The sequence below is a fragment of the Strigops habroptila genome, chromosome 8 (assembly GCF_004027225.2).
Source record: "Strigops habroptila isolate Jane chromosome 8, bStrHab1.2.pri, whole genome shotgun sequence".
Taxonomy (NCBI): Eukaryota; Metazoa; Chordata; class Aves; order Psittaciformes; family Psittacidae; genus Strigops; species Strigops habroptila.
In genome coordinates this window covers 35,552,236-35,580,103 of record NC_044284.2, presented here as the reverse complement: position 1 = coordinate 35,580,103, position 27,868 = coordinate 35,552,236, and the positions used below count along the sequence as shown (strand labels likewise).

The following is a 27,868-nucleotide window of genomic DNA, read 5'->3' as shown; positions in this document are numbered from 1 at the left end:
TTTGATGGCTGCTTCAAGATGGGGCTGCATACAGCGAGGTAATCACTCTGCTGTCCAGAATGTATGTATCAATGCCAGGATGTTCTTGCGCACTAGCTGTTTTTTATTATATTTTTGGTTGAAATGGGATTTTCATTCAAAGATGTTGTGTTCAGTCAGCTATGACTTTACAAAGCAATCACTATGGGGCAGAAACCTGATGCTTTTTGAGTGATAGATGTTTGTTTAAAGCTGGAAGAAAACTTATTCAGGCACTATCTTAAGGATCAGACATTCAAATAAGCAATTGACTTTCATAAAAATGCTTATTAAAACTTAAAAAAAATAATAAAAAAATTATTGAAGAGCGTGTGAAAGTAATAGAACCATAAGGTAGACATTTGACTTCTCAGGCCAGGAAGTTAAGGTCCTTTAGGGGGCTTTAACCATGCATCCTGGGATGTTTGCATGGTCATACGTTTCATGCATGTGCAGCAAGGGGGAATCCCCTCCCCCTGGGCCCATGCAGAGTTAGCTGCTTTGACAGAGAAGTATGGCTCTGTACTGCACATAGGACTACATGATAGACTTAGCCAATTGTATGTTTAATTTACCTTGCATCTCTGATAGGTACTGATATGTTCTAGCTGTATGCAAAATTCAATAAGCATAATAAGAAATAGGAGGGTGCAATATCATCAGTTTCTGTTTCCAAGATATTGCATATAGGAAGTGCTTATTTTGTCACAGTCAAATTTGCTGCTGCTCATATACAGAAGGATCTGCTCTTTGGAATCTCTGTGATGAGCTCATGTTGGCCAGCAATTCTGATCATCTTAAATTGAGTAATTGTATCCACTGAGCTCCTGATTTTGTAAAGTCTTATGTAGCTTTCCAGTCTTGTGATGTACAGCTTCTCTAAATTTTTTGTGTGATGTAAGAAATCTTGGGTGAAATTCCCTGCTCTGTTATGTATGAGGTCAGCCTAAATGATCTGTCTTGGCCTGAAAAAGAAAACAAATCCTGTTGCCCATGCTTGCCAGCATCTGGACATTTTGCTGCTCTGCTGTGTGGAAGTCATGATTTTGTGGGCTCTGGAAAACTTTACTCAAAAATCCATTTGCAAATCCATAAGGAAATGTGTGACTAGGGACTTGGGTAGTCACAGCTGGAGTATCATGCTAGCTAGTGGCAGCAGTGTGCATCCTCTGGCCTGGGGGGAAGCACGGCGATTTTAGCACATAGCGTTTAAAAAGAAATCCGTATCTGTTGCCTTCTTTAATGCAGCATAAACTCTTCAAGCATAAGCTTTTCAGTGCTGCATCTTTAGAGAAGCATTTCCTAATATTCAGATATATTTGATGTTGTTCACTGCATTATGTCTAGAAAGCTTTGTAATTTAGCACCTGAAACACATCTCTCACTCTCCAAAGAGCAACTTGGAGAGAAAGAAATTCAGGCAAAGCCTGAAGGGGTTGAAGAAAATGGACTCCTGCTGCAGTTGCACGCTTGCACACATCTGGTGCAATTGAAACTTAAGAGCTGAATACATCCACATCTGACCATAGTACAGTCCAAGCGTTAGTGTTGACACTGGTTTTCTTTTGGATAGGCACACTGGCAGAGTTGCTAGCGTGTGGAGCCTTGTCAGCTCTCTAATCTAATAGACTGTTCTTGCCCAGACCATTGTGTGTCAGTATTTTATGTACCAAATGTAGCCAGGTTTAATAATCGGCCATTTTCCCATCTTCTGCCAAACTTTTTTCCTTTTTGTCACAATCTAATGTTTGAGTCAAAATCTGCTATGGTAACAAATTATATACATATTAAAAAATGAAAATAAAGATGGAAAGCAGAGTCACAGAAGGTAACGAGAGTTCAAAGTAATGTCATCTGAGTTTTTTTAAAGACTTCAATTCAACCTTGTTTTAAAATTTATTTTACTTCTGTTATGTATTGTGAAGAGATTACAAAGAAATGGGTACTGCTTAAAAGCAAGACTGTGGCTCTGTATATGTAAAATTGTGGAAGTCTTCCCTGTACAGATCTGATTTTGATCTGTTTGCTTTTTAGTTACTAAACAGTAATTTGTGGAGTTTTCTGGATTGTATTTTTCTTACTTGGAATGTTTGGACTGTTTCGGCTACGACCTGTTGATGCTGTTTATGCTTATTTCTAGTGACTATATGTAGTCACTATAAAATATGTTACCAGAAAGGTTTTTTCCTTATTATTATTGCATCTTTTAAAAGGGCCCTTCACTTGCCTTGCTAGTGGCATGAGTTGCTGATATCATGTACTGGGTTAGTGATGCTGAGGACTGGGGACCGTAGAGGAGGATCTCTAGGGAATTGCCTGCCTGGTGAACACCAACACCAGCAGGAGAGGAGCTGAGTCACTGGGAGGGCATTGGAATGGAATCACTCAGTTTCTTTGTGATTTTAATGTTTAGTAGGCTGTTTCTTGTTCCATGCTGATTTGAATCTTGCACTGGAGTACCACAGCGTGAGTGAAACTTAAACACTTTTGAAACTAAAACCTGGATCAGGGTTCCAGGGCCAGGTAGGTGCTTGCAACTTGCTGTTGGTTGCATGAAGCATGCTAGTAAAGGCATATGTATCCAAGTTGTCAACCGTTTTGATCATTATATCCTGAGATGGAGCAGTTTCTGCCTTTTGTCACATGAAATGAAGTATGCCTTCTGGTGCCTACTTTACTGGAACATAGATCCTTCATGATTTTATATGATGTAATTACACATATGGTTTCTCCTCTCCCTGTACCATTGCTGCACTAAAGTGGGGCCAAATCCGTAGCAATGGTCAGAGTTGCTTATCTGAATTATCAGTTAGTTAATGGTTAAGTAATTTGTACTTTAATTGAGTTCATTCCTCTTGGTAATTTAATTACGGGATTTGTATAACTATCAGGAATGATTGAGTGCCTTTAACAAAAAGACTGGAGCCTAAAATAAATGTAAAACTCAGTGCCATACCAAGCTGCCACAGTCCAGTTCCTCCACAGGTCACAGGGTGCTGTGTTCTCTGGTCTGTGCTTATTCAGTCTGTTCCTAATTGTGTGTTGGGGGGCTCTCCCAGACATGTGTTTTGGCATGATCCCAGCATTCACCGGAACTAGTTGAGTTTTTGGACTTCCCTGGAGGATTAATGTATCTTGGTGAACAATGGTCCAAGCAAGTCATTACATTGTAGTGTATCCTCCTCCATCTCTGTGCTTACTCCCAGCTTCTGGAGAGCCGATTAGAGGCTTGGCAGGATCTGTATGGTTATGCTCTAGATACGCTTTGGATACATTATTGTCACAGTTGAGGTATTGTAAAAGCTATGCTGTTCACTATCCTAGTGAGGTACCTTTTTCAATTGTGCAATATCTGTAGCTAATTATCTGGCAATTGCAGCGTGTCACCAGCCACCCACAATTCATTGTCACTTCCTTGGGGATGCAGATGAGAAAGGAAAGATAATGTTTTCTTTCTTCAGTCCAGTGATTTAGCTTTCCGCCTCTTTTTTTTTTTTTTTTTTTTTTAATCCTCTGCTCCTTCAGGTAATAAAGCCAGATGGTTGTGACAAAGAAACAGAAGCCACGCATGAATCAAATGTCCCTGAGGATACGTTGGGCACTTGCATTCCTCAAGAGGCAGCGAAAGGCGATGCTAGAAGTCTGGATGTCATTATAGAAGCTCAGTTTGATGATAATGATGCAGAGCATGGACAAGACCACTTGCAGAATATCTTGACAGATGACATTAAGAAACTATTACTGGATACTGGTGAAAAGGGTGAGTAGATCAGATTGCTGATTTAAACCTTTATTTGAGCAAACTATTGACGTATTACTTTGTTGTCTTCCTTTGCTGCAAGATATAAAATACAGGCATAAAAGCTTAATGCCTTATCACTCCTATCCCTTTCTGCTAAATTGCCTTCATAGTTTTAAATGGATATTAAGGACTGCATTTTATGTAGTTTTGATTGATGCAAAGTAAATCTATGAAACAGAAGTCACACCTTTAGATTCTGCAGTTCTCAGGGCTGTCTGGGGACTGCTGGTTGCTGTTTAATTCAAGATGCTGCTGTAGCAGTTTCCTTCATTGCAGCTTGGCTGGCCAATCTGTATGTCTCAGTCTGGGGATAAGAATATATTTCCTTGGGGGCAGTTAGATTTGTTGCTGTTTTCAAACAGTTGAGTTATGAACAACTTGAAGATTTGGTCCATTTATAAAGAAAATTGCACTAAAACCTAAAGCCAATTATGCAATCTGTTTTGAAGGCAAACCTATTTTATTCTGAATCTGAATTCCATCCAAACCATCAAGTGTTGCTTAGGGCAAAATAAAATAGGCTCCCTTGTCCCAAACTGTGCTTATGCTGCTCTTTGCATGTCCTTTCTAGTACTAAATCCTTTCCTGAAGAGCTGTGTGTTGAAAGGATTCTGACAACTGGCACATTTAACATGTGCCTTCAGCTGCTGGTGAAAAATTTGCCAGGACTGATATTCTGGTGCGTTCTTCATGTCTGCCCTAGTTGTCAAAAAAAAAATGGCAGTAACTTAAGACAGAAGTAGTTGTTGATCTCTGACAGATCTTGGTGGTGTTTGTAAAGCTGTTCTATCAATACCTTGTGTTTTCCTGAGAGATTGCTTTTGAAGATGCACAGATCTCTGTTCATACTGTTGGTAGACTTCCATTTCTCACACCCATCTGTTAATAAAACTGGAAATAAGATTTGAGTGGAAGTGGTGTAGTTTTTATGACAAAACATTGGTTTAAGCTTATGAATGCAGCTGCCACCTCACCAGTTAGTGATGCTATTTCCTTCTGGGTACCTCCACTGTCTTTGAGTTACTGCCAAGGTATGTGAACCAACTTCCATCTTGTTTCATTGCTTTCCAGCATGGGGCTTGAGTTGGGAGTTACCCATCTGTTTTACATAGCTAGTTATTAACGTCATCTTTTTTGCAGTGTTGGACACTGTATCATAGCTACACACTGTTGAGCTGCCACTTTGACTCAACAGTTCTCTTAAAATGCTCCTAGTCACATGTTGTGTCTGATAGCAGTGCCAAATTAAAAGTCTGAGAAATACATTCTAGTTTGACACCAACATCTAAAATAAATAGTCTCGAGCCAGTATTTTACTTTACGTGTATGACTGTGCTTTAGCGTTAAAGGCTTGATGAGAATTACTTGGTGCATCGCAGTTCCTCGAGATGCTCTGGAGCAACCCGTGTTGGAGTTTATCAGGTTATCTCTTAATCTGAGTGGTTTTTGCCATTTAATTCTATCTTTGGAGAATATATGTAGGACAACTGTTAGATCAGCTTATTGTCTACACAGTTGAAATCTAACCTACTTTTCCATTGCAGTTGCCTAAACCAGCTATTTTCTTTTGTTTTCAAGGCCTTTCTGTGTTCATCCTTAACAAGCCTTGTGGCTGGTGTGGATGTGCCAGTTAGATTTCTGCTGAGTTTGTATTTTGCTATCGCCTCTTTTAATAGTTGCTTCAGCTTCTTTGGCCATATAACCCATATGGATTTTTCTCTAGTTTCTTCTTGCTCTGCTTTTTAATGCCCTTCTTTTTTTATACATATAAAGTTTATGATGCTGCTTTTTCTGAAGGTGTTTTTGAGCAGTTGATGATTGCTTTGGCTTGTTTCCTGTCTTTCATGCAATTTTTCATATTGTCACTTATCCAGATTTTAAGTCTTGCCTGGAAAATAGCTATAGTTATTCTAGCATCAGTGATAACTGTCATGAAAAAAGAAAAGTTCCTGCCAAATTCAGCCTCCACAGGTGTGGCTCAAAATGCTTTTTTAAAAGGACCAACCATACAGTTTTTCAAGGCAGACCTTAGCCTTAGAGGGTAATATCTGCTGGACTTCCTAAGGCCATCCACTTGAATGTGGTACCAGCATCAGGAGGAAGAGTGCTTTGCAGGGTTGGTGAGTGGATGTGCCCTTCCCTGTGCGTAATGTGGGCGTCCCCTGGGAGGGCTGGTTTGGCTGATGCTGCCTGTTGAATTTTCCTTTCAAGCTGACTGTATATGAGTCTTTTTTTATGTTACATCCCTTCTGCTGGGGACAACTATTGCAGCAAAACACAGAGAGGTTGATGTGAGATGAGATCACATGGGGGGATTTCTTGCTGACCCACCAAAACCAGTGTTTTAGTTACATTCGCTGAGAGCATGGCTTTGTGGGATTTGTTACACAGACTCATCGCATGGCCTTCACAGACTTATCGCATGGCCTCATGCACAGAAGGGAGCAAAAGAAATAATTTGTGGCCAGTGCAACTCTTAAATGAGCACTTGTGATAGGCTTTCTTCTTTTTTTTCCTAATGTTGGGAAGACTGAAGGTTTCAAGCGGGACAAAGATGCCATATTTAATAAAATAAAATCAAGAAATAGCCTATCATGTTCTAATGGGCACTTTATGTATGTATGTGCATACTGGTATGTGTGCATATGTATAAAAAGATACACGTATATATAAGAGACCTAGACAAAATCCAAACTAAACAAAAACCCCACCAGATTTCTGGGGGTAAAAAATATCCACAGCTACTCTAATAGAATCAAATGTAAATTTTACTCATTCTGGGGCAAAAAACCAGAGACGTGTTGAGATGATGCTCAAATCTTTGTGCATGTACACAGAGTCTGCAGATTGCTGCCTCTCAGTTGCAAGATGGCATTTGTCCTTTCTGACAGAGGAGTAGAATTATGCAATATCTCTGTTACTGGCTCATTTGTTCTGCTGCTGATGGTTAGAATGAACCATGAAGAACAAAAGTAGACGTGTCATTCAAATAAGAGCACTCTGGGTCACTCTGGGATCTCTTTTCTACCCTGGCCTCTGTCCCATCTCTTGTTGTGACTCTGTTCCTGTTCAGAACACAGTCACCGTCTCCACCTCTAGTTACATGCTGGGGCAAAGAATTTGAAGTTGGCCCTTGCTGTCAGAAGCTCTGAAGCATGAAACATTGTGTTCACTGATTACAGCCCAGATTTGAGTGGACTGAATTTCCCTGAAGTCGTTGTATGTTGGGCTTCCTATGCCTCTGTGGAGCTTAAAGCAAACTGGTTGAAATTGTTATGCATGGGGCTGCAGGCTGAGACGCTGATGTTAGACCTGTCTTCACTAAGTGCTGCAGTTGAGAGTTGTGCTTCCTGCCTTTCTCTACCTAAGACCCCAGAAGGGATGGGATAAACAAAAGGGAAGTCCACAGAAGTGGAGAAACTATCACATTCAGCCTAATTCCTAGCCCATGAACTTTCTGAAAGATCTTGTGCATGTAAAAGTGTGTCAGTCTTGCTTTGCTCAAGGATATTTAAATAAAAGTTCATAACTGGTGTCACTCTGCCAGAAGCTGTCCTGGTCAAATGAGTTTGCTCTGCTTTTCTGAACTTTTATTGCAGAGAAGTTGGGTTAAAGATTATCTTCAGAAAAGTCTCTGACCTAGGAAGTGATGAGCCATTTTCCTCTCCAGCATGCTGTTCTACACAAAGAGCAATATTGTCCTGTTCTGAAGTTAGATTGTCTTAATGTTAAGTTTTGGTCACTGGAGGTAGGTCTTTTTTGTCAAAGTTGGAAAACTCTTCCCTCTTGGATTTTCAGCTGTATTTCCAAGGTGTAAATATCTCCACATGCTGAACAAACTTTCTGTGGTTTTTATTTCTTCACAAAGACCGTAAAAATGAGCACCCTGCAGAAAGTTTCTCAGCTGCCCTACTAGTGTCCTTCAAATCCTCTCTGGGGTTCCTATGCTCTGTTGAAATCCAGGCAAAGAACACAGCAGTAGCATCCTGGCACTGGCCTGAACAATACTATGTACACAGAAAGATTAATTTTCTGTAGTGCTTGGTACTGCCAGGCAAGTCCTCTGTCTTTTGCCCTGAACCCTCAACTTATTCTGTGTCACTGCTATCCAGAGAAGTCATCCACCAGTCAACATAACCTTTGCCAGGTCTGTAATTCTTTTCCTTAATCCTCATTCACATTGACTAGTGCAACAGAGGTAGTGTAACTTCTATCTTATCACTTAGTACTGAGCTGGGATACAGTATTTCTGTAAGTTGTCACTTCAGTAGAAGGATTTTCCTTATACTCCATTTCAATATGTAATAAAAACTTCTCTGTATCCTCTCAACCTAGGAAAAGTGCAAAATGTTCTGTACAGAATACTTTACAATGCTGTATCTCTATACAGACTTGCATGGCACATAGGTTTTGTAGAAATGCGAGCTGTCTCGTTAAATATTGCAATCAGATTACTTTGATAAAGAAACATCGGCAGTTGGACAGTAGCAGCTGCTTGTACACTTTAGAATGGCAGCTGTGCTCATAAAAGTGCCTCAGCCTTTCTTAGCAAAAGGATATTCAAATAGAAGTTTGTAAAACACTGTCACTATGCCAAAAGCTATCCTTTTCAAACTAGTTTGCTTACCTTTTTTCAGCTCTTCTCATGAGAGATCTTACTGTACCAGATACGCAAAATATCCTGCTTCCCAGGGGGTGGCTCACAGAAGTCATCAAGTTAGTGGACTGGCTGCCCTGGCAGCAATCACATAGTTGTGTTTGTTCAGGATTTCCACTTACACCTACACTTCTGCAAATCAGAGTTTGAATATGTGAATGTCCGAGGCTTCCTCACTGCCTTGATGTAATGATATTTGGATAGAAATAGCTCATTTACAGACAGACTAAACTGACAGCTAACTCAGCCAATTGTGTGATAGGAAATTGAATTGAATAGCTGATGTTTAATAGGTAGAGTCAACAGAATTTAGGTTGGAGCTGCTGTACAACTTGCTCCTGTCTCCCTGTCTGTTCAGCATTGGCTAGGTGGATGCTGGTCAATCTCTTTTCAAGTCAAATGATACTGTCAGTCTCTAGTAGCCCTGGTAAGGTCAGAAATTACAATCTAGAATTGCTTGGTGTCCACATTGCTACTGACTGGAGTCTGTTATTGACTATTTTGGGATTGCTTGCCTCAACAGAAGTGGTGGCATTTGCTTACTTCACTGTGGTTGTGTGCTAATGCATTAAGCCATTCTTTTCTCAAGATGATGCTCTGCAATAGTGCTTAGAAAGGTTTTAGGATCCTTCTAGCAAAGGATAAAAATTAATTTATAATCGGGAGTTTAGTTTCTGTTTTGTACTTCTGCACCTTCTCATGTACTTTCATGACCCCTCTTGTGCTTATGTGTCCTCTCTCTCTCTCCTTTTAAGTTTGACAAGGTGTCTACCTGCCTTTTGTGTCTTCTTCTGCATACTTGTCTTCTTCTGGCACCTGGAGTCCTTCTGCAGCTAGCAGTGTCTCACATTGGCATAGGTAGTTCAGAGAAATACTACTACTATTCCTCGGCCAAGGCTGGTAGGGAAGGGACGATGGTGGCAAGAATCTGGACCACGTACTGTCCCTCTGCTCTGCTCAGGCTTCCCCTTCTTTCAGTTTAGCTGCCATGAAATCTCTGACAAATTTGGAGCCCACCAACGTCACTGGCTGATGGAAGGAATAAATGTTCTTCTCCCTCCTTTTCAGAGGCTCTCATTTACTCTGAGTGCTTTTAAGGAGTCTTCACGCTTCTTTCCTAGCCTGAAGCCTTCTGGAGATGGATCATCTCCACTGCATAGCTCTTAACATTTCTAGGCCACAGCAGAGTGAGAGCTTACCAGGAAATCTCCTCAGTTACACAGCTTTTAATAGAAATCCCTGAGGTGGAACTGTCAAAAATCAGATCGGTTTCACTCTGCTGAAGCCTGGAAAACCAGCAGAGAAGCTGGAGCTGTTTCAGCTGCTTGAGGCAGCTCTGTATTAGTTTATCCTAAGTTCGTGTTTGTGGGTCTCTGAATCTAGTTCTTTTGGTTGTTGCTGTAACTCTTCTTAAATGAGAGCATAGATTTCTTGAAGAATAAACAGTACAGCCACTTGAGAAAAATGTTCTACTGGTGTTGAACAAATTGGGCTTTATGGTTGCATTGATTAAATGCTACAGGCTGAGTAAGCTCCAGTTATTCTTTTGTTCCACAGTTGAAGTCTGCAGTGGAAGTTAACACTGGGAAAGCTTCTTATGCTGTTCTTCCCTAGTAAGTTATCTTGACCCCCAAATGACTTCTTGAGTAAGGCAAAAAAGAAAACCCGAACAACTTATGCCATAAGGTAACAGGAACTAGATTAAGTTCAGCATATTACCATCTGTTCCCGAATTCACCTATGTTTCTCCTTTGAGTTACAAGTTTAGGTCAAGTAAGTGAGAGGGCATGATACTGAGAATGAATGGTGGGTGTGAAGACAAACAGGGTACGGTCATTGTTAGCAGCAAGGTTTCCAGGATGAATCAGATTAGGATTCATTCAGCTAACATATTTTCCATGCAATAGTAAAATTGGACACACACACACTTTAGGAACAGGTTCACAGACAGGAAGGAAGAACAGGCAAATAGACAAATACTTAATGGAAATTTTTTGGTAACATTTACCAAATGTTACCAAATACAATAGGCAAAATACTCAATGGAAGTATTTTGGTAACCTTTAATTTTAGTTGCAATTAATGCAATAAAACTGTATTTATGTAGACTGCAACACTACCTGATTTTTTGGAAGTTTAATTTTATTGCAATAAAGCTTCCACCCCCCTGTTGACTGGCAGCTTCTCAAGGACATGAGAGTGCCAGGAGGCCTGAGTACCTGTGCTCTGTTTGTAGTAATGTTATGTGGCTACTGAGACAGCTACAATTGGACTAGATGGCAGCTTCCCAAAATGGTGTTGAATCTTTGTTGTGGAACAGCCTTGGAGGGTTCTAAGGAAAAGTGACATTCCTATCTCATCATTCTGCCGTGTCCTTCATCCTTAGTCATGGAGGTGGCTAAATATAAGTAAATAATTTAGATGCTTGGCTACATGACATGGGTAAGGAAGCCAGGTATGCTCACCTCTTCACATTGTCTTTGCTGTTTGTTATTGCAGATGCTTGTCTCTCTGCTGTATGCATCTGTTATTATGCCTTTTCTCTCCCTCTCTGACGGTCTCCTCCCACCTGTGCATCTTGAAAAATCTTCATGCTTATTATCTGAGTCTCCTGGTCCTCATCTTCAGTGTGCTGTTGGGCATGCAGGTGTGTGAGTTGAGGTGTTCAGACATGAGCAGCTGTGGCATGGTGAGTCTGCTTAAATGAGTATTCAAAATAAACATCTCTAAGGAAGTTAGTCCTGTTCAATAGACACAGAGCTCTGCAATGAGACAACTCAGGAGTGCTGCATGGTTTGGAGCAGCTTTGCGTCTTACTTGCTGAGTCCTCTTGCATTGCACACAGGAACTGTCAGGCTGAGTTTGGACAGGCTGCATGTGTTAAACTCCAAAACTGTTGGCTTAACGGTCTCATCACAGTGAACTACTTGTCTGCCCTCCATCGCAGGTGGAAAGCTCTGTGTGTGAAGATATTAATACTCACAAAGTACTGTTTCTTGCATGGTATTTTGCTGAGCAAGCCTTCTTGTAGCCTGTTTAAAGCAAATTTCAATTTTGCATAGTGCCTGGTACCAAGTGAAATGGCACTTTCCTTTCTCCCTACTCTCCTTCCTCTTGGGTAAGAAGGAGAGGCTCTTCAGTCTGCTATGTGAGACTTCAGAGTGTTCACTTGGACCTTCTGACTCCAGAGCAGAGAAAGCTGCCAAGATCAGGAGAAGCTTCTACCTCTGTAGGCACTGAAACAGCTTTGTAGGAACTGAAATAATCCATGTAAGGACAGGTGTTTCTAAGAAACCAGGTGCCTTTGCTTTGATCCTCAAAAAGTTACGTTTTGCTTTACTTGGTGAAGGGAGGACCAAGTATGATGTGAACTACTGGTTCCTACCATCAGTTTGTGTTCTGGAGGAAAAATCTGTTCTGTGCCAATAAACGTTGGTAGCTGAATATGAAGAGCCCTTGTACTGTCTTCTAAACAGCAACATGTTTCCTTCTCGTTGTCCCTAAAAATGAAGGCTGTAGTAGGATAGTGTAATAACCCAGGGCAAATCTGTGCATGCGTCTGAATGTATCACTTTTTGATTGAAGGGAGTTTTCATTTCTATATGTTTCTTGTATTAATATAGACAGAACTTCCAAAAACACGTGCTTTTTGAATGTGACACAATCCTTGAGATTATATAATATACTAGTATGTAATAAATCAGTTTGTTTTACGCCACTTTGCATATGTAATTGGTACTAAAACATGCTGAAAACTGCTTATTGAAGCAGACGTCAGAGAACATAAGTGTTGCTTACTTCAGTAGTAAGTAGGAGACTTTGCTATTGAAAGGTTTACATGTGTGTTGGTATCTGAACACTAAGCTTAAGACCCATATTTTCTTTTTTAAAAGCTTAATACCAATAATGCCTTCTGATGGGATTCTTAGATATGCCCGTGTAGAGTAAGCCAACTAATTTCTCAAGTAGTTTGTTGGTTTTTTTTTTTCCTAGCTGAAGTAGCAAACATTGAACATATTTCTTAAAAAACCTTGGTTTTTTCCATCCAGGGAGGGAATTTTTTTTTTCCAGTGAGTTGCTTTTGAGATCGGAAACTGCGATATATTTTCATTTGCTAGTGGATATTGCATCTTTAATTGTATTCCTTTTGGACAGGATTTTAAAGTTCCACAGTGACCAATGCAAACCTAGTGAAAATAATTTTGGATCTGTCACAAGTAATCAAAACTCTAGTATGATGACTTGTGGTCCATTTTGGCCACCTTTTAATGTCATGGTAATTTAATTGTAAAAGGAAATTTGGGGGGCTTTAAAAAAAAAGTTTGACTTAGGTATGTCCATCAGGCAAATCTAAGTGTGTATTGAACCTGCCTAAATTGATCTGTTACAGAGGGAGGCAAGTTCCAGGTGTCCTGGATCTACTTTGTTGCTAATAACATAACTAATTTGAGTTGCTTTTTGTATCTAGTGCCTAGTTTTATTTTTTTTTTTTTTAAGTAAGGCTATTACAGTTTTGGTTTGTCAGATAATCGCTGAAAGGAAAACACTGAGATTTTAATGCAGTTTCACTGGATCCTAGTTGCTGAAGTGTGTTTTCACTGTAAGATAAGCTGAGGAAGTACTGCCCAAGCTAACATAGTAAATCTTTCTCAGAAAACATGTCTTTGCCCAGGGTGGAAATATTGAATGGTCATTGGATAACGACTGCAGTAAAGGGGTCAGAATAATTCATTTTTAGTTTGGCATAATGCAGGGAGTTTCTTCCCACCTCCCCTGCTCAAAATCCTGCTCCTCTCTCAAGTTAACTCTCCTTTAGGATTGCCTCCATGGCTCTGCCCTTTTGTGGGAGATGTTTGCCTCCCAGTTGAGATCTTCTAGACAATCAGTCACTGGTGGGGCCCTGATACCCCCTCTCTCTGTCCACGCACCAAGTTCCAACTTCTCTGGAGGGAAGGGGGGTGTGCAATCGAGAAGAGGGACTGCCAGAAGTATATTTAGGGGACATGGGTACCAGACTCTCGTGGCATATTAATGCTGTTGAGACTGAGGTTTCTGTGCAGTAATTTGACAATTGAGCCAGGTGGACATTGGATCTGGGTAGTTGTCCTTTCTGAGCAGAGGGGTTTGTCACAGGGACCCCTCATTGCTGGTGCTCTGCTATTGTACACCTCCGAGCATTAGATATAACCCCAGTACTGACAGAATTTTGGCTTCAAAAGGAGCAGCTACAGGCTACAGAGAAGTCCACATCTCTTGGCCCCAGGAGTAGAGTTCTCTGTGTGTCTTCTTCCCTGTCCCTTGTTTCAGGAGAGTTCCACATTAGTAAGTGACCTTTTAGATACTGAAGTTGATTAAGAAAGACAGGTAAGAATATGTAGATGGCTGGGATTTGCTTCCTTTTTTCTTTCTGTTGATGGTATAGTTGTAGATCCCAGGGTCTGTAAGTTGGACTCTCTAATAATCCCAGGTTTTTCTGGGAGGTGTGCTGGAATTGGAGAGACCCCTGAAGAAGATGATTCTCTCCAGCCAGCCCCTTATTTATGTTGATTGTGAAGGAAAAAGGCAATTTCTACCACGTACCACAGTGAGAATTTAGATGTTTTCTGGTACCTGTATTGGGTTCACATAGGGCTCAGCTTCAGCAGGATGGGGGAGAAATACTCCAGCCCTGCATGTTCTTCATCCCAGGCAAAGGAAGCCCTGGTCACCCATTTGTTGTGCTCCCTGTGATGGCTCCCTCCTGGTGCTTCTGTGCTTTCGCATGAGTGTATGCCGTACCTCCTAAGGACATCACTGCTGGCTCCTTTTTTGACAGGAAAAGCTGCTTCAGTGAAAAAATGCAAATGACTTTTTGGAGAAATGGGAATTGGAAGGATAAGTGGAAAGAAAGCAATGCTAACAAGCATGTTCCTCGCATGGCTCCTGGTGCTTTTCTCATTCTTGCCTACTGGACCTTGAGTCACTGCTATTGTTCTGCTATGTTGAGAAAGCAGCAAATGCAGCTCTTGGGGTCTTTTTTGCCCAAACACGTTTAGATATGATTTCTCTTCTATCCAGTATGTGCCGTGCAGTGAGGAAGGTTCACTCCAGTAAAGCCCTGGGCTTGTGGCAGGCGTGCTTAAAGGCATGGCCTTTGAAAGGCTACCACCCTCCCCTTGCCCTCTGCCCCTGCCAGTGTTTCTTTGTACTAGATTGTGTCCTAGCTGTCTTTGTGGTTGGCACACTGTAAACCTATAACTATTAATTGATGGCTTGAAAATTTGTAAGAAAACAGAATGGGCCCTTGCTTTTATTCTTTACTAGCTGATTGCCTGGTATGACCTTTAGCCAGCAAAGACCTTAGAGGAGGTAAAGAAATGAGATAACTTGGGTATCCTCATTATAAAACTTTGTAATTATCAGAGCAACTTTTTCCCCCATTTTGTCACCATAAAACTCTGGGTTATTTTATCCCTTAGTAACCCTGTTTGTAGCAAATCTGTGTTCATATCAGGAGGAGAAGTAAAAAAGAAATAGGCTTGCTGCTGCTACTACTGCTGTTTTTTTTAGGAAAGTAGATTTTTATTTAAACCCTTGAATATCTGTCCTTTCTCCTCTCAGTATTGCTACTAAGAAGTCAGTAAAGGTAAAATAAAATCAAAGTCACTTAGATTCTTCTGAAAAAAATAATCTGAGAGGCAAAGTCTGAAGATCTTTCTGTCAGAAGGCAAAGCTGGAGATAATTAGCACCATATGAGAACCAGCGTTTGTCATTAGAGTGATAGCCGTCATTGACTGCTGGGGTAACATTGCCTGAAGGTACCCAAGGCCATCCACAGTGGCAGGACCATCTGCGAACGTGCCCTGGTGATGGTGGTGCACAGCCGTTCCCCTCAGGGCAAGCTGCTGCCCCCCCATTACCCCTCCCCGGCTCCCCCCGAGCACCTATCCTCAGCACCCCAGCATGCTCGGTGCTGCCAGCAGCTGCAGCTGCCCCTCCCGCAGCCCAGCCCCCCTCCATCCATCCTGTCACCACCAGCCTTCATCAAGGGTCTCTGCGGGACAGATGGGTGTCATCTGGGGCGCCAGGGTCTGTGAGACACCGCTCTTCTCCTCGAGGCTTTCTCACATTCGTGAGCACTGTAAGCCTGCTGGAGCACAGCCTTCAGCAAAAGATTGCTTTATCATCTCATGTCTTCCAAGGAAAACAGTGACAGCTTCATCCCTTGAAACTTGCACGTGGTGCCACATTCTTTAAGGAAGCAAAATTCCTTTTGAACACTCAAGGCCTGATTTTAGCACATGTGTTTGAGATGGATGTGGTGCTGTACAAGTGCAAAAAGGCAACTATCTTTTAGAAGCCTTCCAGACAAGAGCACATGGGTGTTTCCATCTGAAAAATGGAAAGTAAAAGCAGGCTCTCAGCAGAGATGCAGCTCAAGAAGGGACTGGTCCCAGCCTTCTCCATAGCAAAGATTGCTTTGGATATTTGTAAACACTATATGCATTCAGTGTGCCAGCCATCTCTCGCAGATATTCAGGCTGGTGAAGGCTCCAGGGAGACTTATAGCAGCCTTCCAGTACCTAAAGGGGCCAGCAAGAAAGCTGGAGAGAGGCTTTTTACAAGGGCATGTAGGGGTAGGACAAAGGTGAATGACTCTAAACTGAAAGAGGGAAGATTTAGGTTTGACATTAGGAAGAAGTTCTTCCCTGTGAGGGTGGTGAGACACTGGAACAGGTTGCTCAGAGAAGCTGTGGCTGCCCCATCCCTGGCAGTGTTCAAGGCCAGGTTGGACAGAGCTTTGAGCAATCTGGTCTAGTGGAAGGTGTCCCTGCCCATGGCAAGGGGGGTTGGAACTGGCTGATCCTTAAGGTCCCTTCCAACCCAAACCATTCTATGATTTTGTGCTTCCAAACTCAGATACTTGAATATTTTAAAATTGCAAACTAGAAATAAGTTGACAGTTGATTTAAATGGTATCAGTGTCTGGTCAAGATATTTCAGGGGGAGGGAGCTGTTTGTCATATGTAGCAATTACTTTCATAGGACTTTTTCATAATTCTGGTCTACAGCCAAAGAGGGTCAGCTTAGTAGATATGGTTTCTGTTTCACAGATAAACATGCATTTTCTAACTGTGCATAACGTTTTTTAAAGGAAATTAAATATTAAGTGATTGTATGTACTTAAAGGACTACTTATATAATGTTAATGACTTTAAGAAATGCCAGGAAATTCATGTAGTTGTTAGTATTTAATAAACAATATGTTTCCCACTATTTTGTTTATTATGGCTGGTATAGTTCTACTTGTAAAGTTGGGATTTATTTTGATTTTTGTTGTTTTTCAGCAGATCTGCATGGTCAGTGAACGTATCTCTGCTCTTTTTGGTAGTCTGGAGAAGTAATAGTTGCTTCATGCTTGGCTATTCTGACACTTGAGGGATCTTTTTTCTTTCACATAAGTACTAGATGCAGCTTGTATTGTAGTTTACAGCAATATGAATTTGTCATGGAAATGTGCTATAATAACTGTTGTGTTTGTTTCATGCAGCAAAGGCTATTGGGATCAGTGCTGTGCACAGAACAAAGCAAGATGATGGACCCAAGGTGAATGATCCCAGGCTCCTCCCAGATAAGTGTCTTCAAAGGACAGCAAAGGTAACTACATGGAGACTGACAAGCGAGTACATGTGTGCTCCCAAAGGCTGAAGGAGATCAGCTCTGGCCTCCCTGTAGTCTCCATCTGTTGATCTTTGAATCTCATTCTCCATTTCAAAGAGAGTAATTGTCTGATCTGATAAAAATCAAGAGTCATGTTATTTTTACCAATTATACTAGTTTAAATTCCCTTTCTTTGTTACGCAGAGTTACTTAGCAAGATTCAGGAAAAAGATTGGTTACTCATATGAGTGTCAAGATATCCAAAGTTGTCAGAATTAATTCTTGCAGACTTTGGAAAGGGTGCTAGTGCTGTCGGTTCAAGATTTAACCTTGAAGCGTTTAGATTCTAGTCTGTGTTGTGGGCTGGGCTGCCCTCTCGTCTCATCCAATATGGCAATTCCAGTGCTCAGAATCACACAGAGGTGCAGCTTCTGAAACCTTCTGGAAAGACTCTTCTGTATAAGCTTAGAAAATCAGCTATAATATTTCTGCTATCCAGTGATTTATTATGGTCTACAAAAATATAGCCTGGATGAACACCTCTCTGGAACAATTATTTAGTGATACTGTAATTTATTATTCTTTTCAAAGCCATGTTGTATAAAGGTAAAATAACCCCTAACTTCAGAAAGAACAGAGAGAAGGAGAGAACTGCCAAATTCCCCACAGCACATCCTTTCCTGTGGTTAGCATTGGATCTGCCAGCGGCACCGTTTTTGGACTGGCCTGTTCTGTGCAGAATGTCGAAATCCCAGGCTGAGGATGCAAATGAAAGATTTTACAGGAGTTGCTTGTATTTTGTGGCTAATTCCCTGCATTTGGAAGCATCTGCTTCTTGTCTGGTTTTGTTCTGTAATCAAGAAAATTGCTGTAGAGAGCTAGCACTTGGAAGGCACTTAGCTCTTCTATAGCCATGAGCAAGATGGCAAGGAAAATACATTGTAAATAGGTACTCAGTTAAAAAATGCACATGCACACATATACACACAGAGGGAAAGCATGATATAGGCATTGTGGTTTTTCCAGATATTCTGCTGACCCTCTGTGTATCCCTATTCTGTTAAAGAAAATAAGTTTCTCTGAAGGTATTAACTGTAGAAATCATTGCCTCTTCCAGGTGGTCTATATTTTGGAAAAGAAGCATTCCCGAGCAGCTACAGGTTTCATCAAGCTTCTGGCAGACAAGAATAGTGAACTTTTCAAGAGGTGTGCCATGTTCTCACCTGTGGACCACAGAGTGCCCAGGATCTATGTGTCCTTGGCTGATTGCCCTCCAGACTTTGTGACCAGGCCTGAGGACTATTCAAATGTACTCTTCATCTGTCGCATAGTGGACTGGAAAGAAGACAGCAACTTTGCAACAGGGTATGTGGCTGCTATTGGAAGTAGAGATGACTGAGATTTCTAGTTGGAGTGCTTGGTTTTGCTTAATACATGCAATAGAGACAGGAGTCTGTTAACAAAATGCTTGTCTTTTATCCCTCTGCTATTTGGTGGATAAACTGTGATGAGGCTAAGGATAGCTCATCATCACTAGTTAACCTCACGGCTACATAATGTTAGTTTCTTTTGGTTCTTGTTTCAGTGTGCTGGCACATCACAGCATTAATGAGCATATGGGCTTTGCTCAGAAAAGCTTGCAGTCTAGTAGGAACAGACACAGGTACTTAGCCTGACCAACACAAGCACCGTGGGGTGCTGGCAGCCTTTCAGTCTTTCCTCCCTTTGTGTAAGAGTACTACACAGTGTGTATGTAGGCTTTTCACTTCTGCATGAGGAAGAATATCAGTAGCTGTGAGGCTTTTCTTTGTTTTTTAAGCTTTTACTGATAAGAACTAGAAAAAAGTCACAGATTTTTGTGGTTTTAAATTTGCATTGCTTCAAGGAACGTGTTGCACTCTGTGCATTTCAGGAGGCACTGCAAAGCCATTGCTGTCCAGAGTTCAAATTGCAGGCACTGCCACGAAGGAGGAGATTTTAAGCCAGGGCTATAGAAATGACCTATGCTGGGCTGGGTCTAGATTATAAATTCATTTTGCCTCTCCACGAGGAAGACCCTGTAGTTTTCAGCATTTTCATTTTTTTCTTGGGAACAGCTGCAGTGTGCCAAGCTCCCGCCTGGAGTGGCCACGCTGTTTCCTGTTGAGTGGGTCTCTATAAGAAACTGTGGATATTGATAGATCTGTTTAGTTATCTTGGGAAAACCTGGGTAGTCCTGCGTAGTTGGTGGTCCAGAGCAGGTTAACTCTGACCTATGGCAACGCTGTGCTCAAATTTTACAGGTGGTGGGGATCTGGGTGTAATCTGGAGCATGTGCAGTAGTGGCAGTTGGGCATAAATCCCAACTTGTCTCTTCCCTTTGCAGAGCTGTTCTGATAGGGTAGCACAGCTAATGTACAGCATCGGCTCTGTGATTTTTGGAGTCTTCATCTCAAACTCTTGATAAAGCTTAAAACTTCATACAATTTTTTTTGGTGGTTTTTTTGGTTTGGTTTCGGGTTTTTTTGGGGGGGGGGCCTTGGGTTTTTTGGGGGGTTGTTGTGGGTTTCTTCTTGTTTGTTTGTTTGTTTTCCCCAGAGTAAGTCTGTTGGCACAGATCTGTCAGCCGTAGAACTAAAAGCAAACTATACTGAAGTCCCTGTTTCCCTGTCTTAAAGTTTGTTACCAGTTGTGGCTGGTTTGTTTTCCTAGTAATAGCAAGTTTTGAGAGCCACATGAGCCATTAAGTCACGCAGTATTTCCAAGCTAAACTGCAATGCATGAACTGAAGTGGCCTCCCTTTGAGCCCCACTTAACTAGGGGCTGGCTGTGCTGTGAAATTCACTGTTACTAAGTTTCTTACTGGCAGAGATTTTCTTTGTCTTCTTTGACTCCAATGGAGAAAAGACTGGAGGGCGATTGTACTGTTTGGCTTCTTGTCACGAACAACCCCCTTTTCAGCAGAAATGGGAGAAATTAGGAGGATGGGATAATGTCTTTTTTTATTGGCTAATGTGTGTGTCTTTAATCTGTGCTTCTGACAACATTGTATATTCTCATCTAGCTGTTTTGGTAGTTTCCAAGAAGTAAAGGGTGTTGTCAGGAAAGAAAATGTCCATGATTGTCTTCATACATAGCTGTTTCCTCTGGTAGTTTGTTGCACTTCAATAACTGCCTTGTGGAGATAGGAGCATAAAGCCTCAGTGACCCATTTTGTTTTTGACTATAAATACATGCTTGTTTAAACACTGAAAGACAAGGAAACCTCTTGAAGGTCCCCAAAATTCCTGTTTGCTTTTGAGCTGGTTTCTGAGCTTGTTTCTAAGCTGTGTTGCTAGTTATGGCCCACCTGAAGGAGAGACAAGCAGGTGATGTGCAGCTTATTGCATGCTTGGTTTTCCTGAACTTCCATGTGCACCTCTAGTTCTGCCTGCAGACTTCATGATACCCCTTTGACAGCACCACTATGGTTTTGAAGGTGTCTGGACTGAAAAACTGTAGGTCACCACTCTTTACCATTTAAGTCTGCTGGAAGTATGACAAGGGAGCAGCCTTCCATTTCCATCCAGTGATTTCCCCTGGATGCCTTGTGTGTTTCTAGGTACTCTCCATCCTGCAGCTGAATTCCCACAGGCATGTTAGGCACCTTCCTCATCTTTCCTTTTCCGTTGGAAAGTTCAGTGCCAGGTTTCCAAACACATTTAGCCTGATCACAGTCTGGTCTTCCAGCGACCAGTGTGACTGGAGCAGTGGGATGCCCTAGCCAAGAGTTTGGCAGTGACACTGGCCACCCAGGGTGGTCACCTGCACAGGGACAATCTGACAGTCCCTGGAGGTCCCTTTGGGGAGGGGGGTGCGTTTCTGTGTCGCGATTGCCACCTGGTGGTCAGCAGTGAGACGCTGTCCCCTCTGAAGGCCACCCTGTCACCCCGGCCATGCTGGGGATAAGCAGGTAGGAATTAATGGCTCCATATCTTGCTGGTGATGCCCTGAGTGTGTGTCGCTGTGCTCCCTCCTGCACGTGAAGTGAATTTACTGTGGCAGTGAAATGCCATTTAACTGTACCTGCTTCAGGTAGCAGGTAAATAGCTTCAGAATATTCCCCTTTTCCAGATAAATAGTATGAATACTGCCATGTACAGTTATTTTCTGGGGACCTTTTTTTCAGTGATAGAGTCCAGGGCTGTTTGGAGTATTAGTCCAGACATCTCTGCACTTTTGGATGTGGTAAAGGTGGAATCTTTTTGCCTCAACATGTGATGATGGATGAGACTATTTAAAAAAAAAAAAAAAAAAAAAATTTCAAATGTCAAATCAGTGACTCCATGTGTGTTGCATGGGGCTTGTGGCTATTCTAACTCAGGGCCTTAGATAATGGTTTGTCAAGGTGACAAGATTTTTCACAGCATTTGCAATAAAATGAAATGTTACAGGATGCTTTTGTACTTGATTCTCTTTCCAAAACCATCCAAGTGGCTTGAATTCCTTTAATCTCTGGAAATTTATTTTGTGGGTTGTTTTGTTTTTTTTAATTCATAAATTTATTTGGGATGAGGGGGAATGACCAGGTATACATTGAGAGCTCAGTGTAAGGCTTAAGGGAAGGTCTGGACCCTGAGCAGTGTAGCTATGTTGAAAAACATGTTCTTGCAGACTGTCTTTCAGTGAAATGTGTTCCCTCAGCCCAACCGCTCTTGGAGTGTGCGATGGCCCCATCTGCATGAGGAGCACCATGCTGCTCCTGTGCTCCAATGGCAGGTAGCTGAAGGGAGGCAGATCTGTGGTGCGGAGTTGGGCTGGACTTTGGTCTTGGGTGCTGGGGGTTCCTGTGACACAGCTCTATGACTGTGATGCTCAGCCCTGCAGCCATCTCCACTGGGACCTTTGGGCTTTATCAAGCCTGTGCAACTCTGCCTGGGGTCTCTGGGCCCTGGGAGCAGCCGGGTGGCCTTGCTTGCTGTTCCCTCGCCTCCTCTTGCACAGGCTTCCTCTAGGAGTGGTGGCTTATTGGTGTGTAGGATGTTCTCCTGCTGCTGAAAGAAACATTCCGTGTAGGATGACTGTGGACGAGTCTGCTGCAGGAGGGATTGAATAAGGTTGTTAAGTCCTCATGGAAGTTATTCGCTCCCATTTGGGAGCCTGCCCAGCTTTCCAAAGGAAACAAGACTTATGTAATTATGCTTTGTCTTTTTGGAGAGTTCTTATCATGTAACCTTTGAACACGTTGGCCAGTTTCTGGGGAGTGGAGAGAACTCAGATGTTTGTAGAAATGGGTGGCCAAATAGATGCATCAGTGTCACCATGAAGGGGAGTGTGGCTCTGCCCCAGGCACACATGTATGGTGGGGCAAGCTCCAGTGAGTTGGCAGCTTGGGGCAGTTCAGTTTGCTTGCAGCTGTGGCTTATTGGAGAACTACCCTGTGCTGCCCAATGCTCCAACCACGACACATTCCTGTTGGTGCATGCTACTACCATGTCTGACATCAGTCCAAGGGTATTCAAGGTAATGCTCCCCTATCACAGCCACAGAAAAGAAGTGTTTACGTCTGTAACCTTTGTAATATCTTTGCCTTTTTACACTTTAAAAAAAAGATCCACACGCAAGCCTGGGGTGTCACAGACACTGTAACTCCCTGGGAGTGAACGTCTGACTGCCGCTGGGCCCTGTGCCTGTTGTTGTTTATAAGCTTCTTGAACTATTCTTGCTACCCTTGGTGGCCGCAGAGCCCCATGAGTGATTTTACAGCCTGGCTGTTACTCCAGGGCCATTGGTGATCCTATATGCGTTACCTTTGATCACATACTGTCCTGTCAGATTTTGCTCTGATGCAAGTCATCATGCCTGCGTGACTGTAGCATGGCCCCAATTAGAGTCAGTTGTACACTTTTTATTTCAAGGTACTTGGGAAATGTTCCCTGGAACACTGTAAATCAAATGTTAATTACTATTTAAAAAATATTAGTCCTATATCAAACCTCTGGGTAAACCCCTTATGGTTTGTAATCTAATTTCAGTAAACGGATCAAGAGAACATGGGTTTCAAGACTGAGCTGGAAAGCACTCTGGCATTCAGAGGTGCTTTCCATGACTTGTCGTGCAGACATCCAGCCGCCCTCCTGGTGCACTTCCCAGCTCTGCCCTTCCAAGAGAAGGGGCACCTTCAAGCCCTTACCATTTCTTTTTGGTAGGGCAACTTGTCCTCTCTTCTCCTCTTGAATTTTTTTAATTCATCCTCGGTGATGCTGGTGGGCCTCATGGGCTCATCCTTGCTCAGTCTCCTAGCTCTGCACTAGATGTTGGAAATTAAGTGGTGATTTCTTCGGTTTATTGTTACTGCTGAGAGAGAGGAAGATAAAACTGATGCTTCATTTATTTACATTAAAATAAGGATCAGACTGGGACCCAGCTGCAGGAACAGAGAACTCAGCCTTGGTGCCAAATGTGCACGTATTTCTGCCATACAGTTTGTACATAAAGTTGAAACAATGGAGGGAAATATCTTTTATCCTTGTTTTCATTTTTATTTTAAAGCTAGGCAATGTGAACTCTACAATTTACCATGCCACGAAGCGCGCAATCCTTTCCAGCATATTACACAATGTGACAGGTTTATTACACAGCCCTTCCCGTTGTGAAGAGAGCGAGCTTTGCTCCCAGAAAGAAGATAGGCTTGCTTGTGCTGCTTGGATGGGGTTTGTTTTGTGGGTTTATGGCACATTTGAAGCCCCGAGAGCATCTTGCTTGTCCAAATGACAAGTGCACTGTTTTGGCCCCAATTTAGGAAAGTAATTAGTGCCTGTTCTCACTCATTGGAATTAAAGCAGAAGGATCAATATAATGATTGTGTATCTTATGCAGTGGAAAAACACTTATTAGAGTGGCTGTTTTTGCGCTGTGTTATTACCCTTCTCTTTTGTGTCATATTTTGATGGATTTGCCTTAATTTCAGTTGTAATTTTCTTGGGTCAGGAGCATTCTCTCTATTGGCTGTAATGTGCTATTCGCTCTAATGACAGTATATTAAAAATTAAAAAAATAATTTATCTCTGTGTACTGCAGAGCAATGTGGGGGTGAGAAGGGGGACAAGGGGAGCCACCATGGGACACAGGTTCTCGTGTGGTATTTGTAACCAGCAGGGGAGGGAACACATGTCCCATTCCTTTGGAATCCCAGTTTGCATGCTGTGTCCAGAGCCAAATGCTTGTTTAACACCACAGCTCACAGGCAGATGCGTACTGGGGTTTGCACTGGAGCAGATGGAAACTTTCTCTAAGCATAATAGAGCAGCAGCCTCATCCACACATGTGCAGAATACTTCATCAAAGACTATTAGCATGTGGGGGACAGTTTCCTCTGTCTGTGACTTGCTTCTAGACTGTGGGCTCCTCTCCAGTTAGCTCGTGGTTCAGAGGATTCTGCATAGCTAGGAAAGGAGGGACAAACTACTGGGAATATTCAAGGCCTGGAAAGAGCATGGAAAATAGTTGGAAAGATGATCTGTGGGCATGTCTGTGTGTGTTACTTCTGTAAGGAAGGCAGTGAGGTTCTTCACACCTCTGTCTTCATAGGGCACCAGTTTGCCCAGGCAGAGATCCAAAGTACATCCTTTGAGATGGAGAGCAGTGTGCTGAGCTCCCTGGGAGCTGTATTCTGCAGAGCTGTGTGGGATCTGGTGGGAATCTGTTCTCCATTTTGGGTAGCAGGAGTCACCTTTTTCAGTGGTGAGGAAAGGAAGGAGGATCTCAAGGGAACTAGCTGTGTGTAAAGCTAGAGCTGCTGGGGTGAGGGGTGGGGCTGTGCTTGTCTATCCCTGTTGGATGTATTTTTTTCTAAAATTTGACACTTTCTTACCTCTTAAAAAACCTAATAGTATAAAACATCTAGTTAAAATGAAATGCATGAAACAGCCCAAGGTACTGTCTGTCTAGTGTTTTGCATCTCCAGCAGATGTAAGTCATGGTATAGTCTGAATTCCTGCTAAGTCCTCTACCAAAACTGAGGGAGAAGTGAAGGGGTAAAAGTGTATGTTTAAGGGCTCAGCAGCCTCTCTGAGGGGACAGCAGCAACATGACAGTAGTAATTATACACTTAAGAAAAGCATCCCTATTTTTCTCTCTGCAGGCAATTGGCCAAAAGTCTTGGTCAGGCTGGGGAGATTGAGCCGGAAACGGAAGGGATCCTGACGGAGTACGGTGTGGATTTCTCTGACTTTCCCTCTGAAGCCCTGGAATGCCTTCCCCAGAACCTGCCCTGGGTTATCTCATCGGGAGAGCTGGCCAAAAGAAGAGATTTAAGGTAACAAAAAAAAAAAAAGTGTTTGACACTCCTTCTTGGGTTGGTGCAGAGTTGTGCTATTTTGTTTTGCATTCATCATGCTTCGAAGAGGCACCGACTTTATTATATGCACCATATTACGTTACCTGTGCCTGCATAGAAAGAAACGGCTTTTGAAAGTGTCTACAAACTCCACTTATTTGGAGAAGTGTTTTGTAAAGCAAAGAGGCTTTTTCTCAAAAGAACTATTGAAAACTGAAAATTTGGTGTTTGGCACCTAATCTGAAAGCTGTATGTTTTTGTCTGGAATGTATTACGATTTTAGTGGTAGTTTTATAGCAGAGATTTTCTGAATGCCTGGCAGATCTAATGATCTTGGACATTGTTACTTTGAAACTTAAGCACAGGTAGAGACTGTCCTGTGTTTTCCTGTCTAGTCTCAATGTTTTTCTGTTTTGAAGAATTGGTGTTGTGTGGAGTTTATGACAGCTCTTGGTCAGGCTAGCAGGTGGCAAATGCAGTCCCTCCCTGCAGCTTGGCAACTCTGTGCTATCGCCCACCTCACATTAGCCGTCCCTGCAATTTAGTGATGCTCCTGCCAGCTTTTGGGAACTCCACAGTCTGTTGGGTGGTGGACTTTCTGACATTGCTGGACTACTCAAAACTAGTACATTTGCTACACTTCAGAAAGTCAGGTTTCAGGTGTCTTTACTAGAAAAGATTTAAAGACAAAAGAAAAATAATTTGTTTAGAACCTCACTTTGCAATAAAGGAAAGTGCAAGAAAGCAAAACAATAAATGCATTATTAATATGATATGGTGTATTCCACTCCCACCCTTGCTTGTGCTAGAGCATCCTGTCTCGGAAGATTTGCTGCTTTCTTGCATATTGCTCTGTTAAAACAGGCCTGTGAGCCTGATTCCTCAAGACACTGCACTGGTACAGGCACCTGTATGTATGTAGCAAGCTTCTCTCCCTCTTACCTGTGTTGTTGGCATGGACATTAGCAATTTGAGCAGTTAAACTGATAAACTGCAGCCATTTGTACCTGTACACAGACTCCAGATGTTACTTTGGACCTAATCCTGCACTGTAGCCTGCAACTTCCTTACTGCTTCAGCTTCACTGGATTTCCATTCCCATACAATGGAATAATTCAGGGAGAATCACACTTCTGGTTGACTAGTGGTAACACTCAGTTGCCAGATCCAGACTGTAGGCTTCAAGTAGCTTCAAAAAAAAAAAAAAAAAGGGATTCTAAAGATTCTGAATGCTGCAGTTTAGAAGTCACTGGAGAGCGCTTATTTTTATATTCTTGACTACATTTCAGTAGCATTCGCTGTTTCTTCTAACCAACTTCTTTCAAGCAAATAAAGAACTTGACTTGTTTCCAGTCAGACAATCAGTTTTGGAAACAAATTCCAAGTGCATTTCTTGTTTTATTGCTGAATTATTACACTGGGACTTATCAAGGTGATAACAGTTTTGCAGTTAAGCTATTTAAATCCTTCTCTGCCCCTTCCTGACCACAGTGCACGCTACAAAGTAGATTTCCTTTTGATCCTCTCAAATATAAACATTTAACAGTCAAAGTTTTTAAGACAATTATTTGAGCTTAATTTACTAATCCTTTTAATGTCAACTGCCACACTGCTAACTAGTTTGTGGTCTAAACACATATGGAGATAGCATGAGACTTCTTGTTATGGAAAGTAAAATACAGATGAGTCTTCTTTTCTGTTCCCTGACAGTGAGAGATTTGTCTATGCAGAAATAGATGAGTTTTATTAATACATTTTGTATGAACCGTAGATGAGTGGAGTCCTGCATTTTGAGAGTGACATGTCCCAGGGTAGCTCAGCTTTATTTTGATATTAAATAGTAGCTTTCATATAGTCAGCAATAAGTGTGTTGTGGTCTGCAGTGTTGTATAAATAGCTGGTACACACTGGCCTAGCCTGGCATCCATAGGAATGGGTACCTGGGAACCTGGGTATCTGATCTGGGTGCACATGGGAGTTGTGTCTTGTTTTCCAGGGAAGCTTGCACTGTGTTCAGTGGCATCTGCCTCTATGAGTGCCCGTCTTTGCTGTACTTTGTGCATGTTGATGTCGTAGGCTCCCCAGATTACTGTACAGTAGCCTGAGAGTACACGAAGATAAGTTATAGTGTAATAAAGACTCATCTTTTCTCCTGAAACTGCCATATTAGCACTTTTAAAGAGCTCGTCCTAATTCAGTTTACACATTGCTCACCTGTCTAGAATAAACACATAGTAAGAGTTTGTCTTAAAATACTTTAGTAAATCCTTTCCAGTTCTGTTAACACAGTGCTGTAAATTTTCTGGTGTCATGCTTTTGGGATTTGGAACTGAGACCCAAGCAAAGTCTTGGGTTTTTGGGCATTTCCTCTTCCTGAGAAAACTTTTCCTTGTTTTCTTTCATCATGGGAAATGACTCTTTCCTCCTCTGTGTTCTGCTAACCATTGTCCTGAG

At 42.1% G+C, this 27,868-nt stretch overlaps 1 protein-coding gene across 5 annotated transcripts in view; it reads left to right on the top strand.

Moving 5' to 3' along the window:
- The window catches only part of DIS3L2 (DIS3 like 3'-5' exoribonuclease 2), a 198,530-nt gene that overhangs the window by 56,769 nt on the left and 113,893 nt on the right, over positions 1-27,868 (top strand). For all 5 annotated transcript variants that reach the window (XM_030496021.1, XM_030496023.1, XM_030496025.1 and 2 more), the window contains 4 exons: positions 3,544-3,778; positions 17,009-17,115; positions 18,236-18,483; positions 25,220-25,393. In XM_030496021.1, the coding sequence (XP_030351881.1) occupies positions 3,544-3,778; positions 17,009-17,115; positions 18,236-18,483; positions 25,220-25,393 (764 nt within the window). The remainder of the gene's footprint in view (positions 1-3,543; positions 3,779-17,008; positions 17,116-18,235; positions 18,484-25,219; positions 25,394-27,868) is intronic.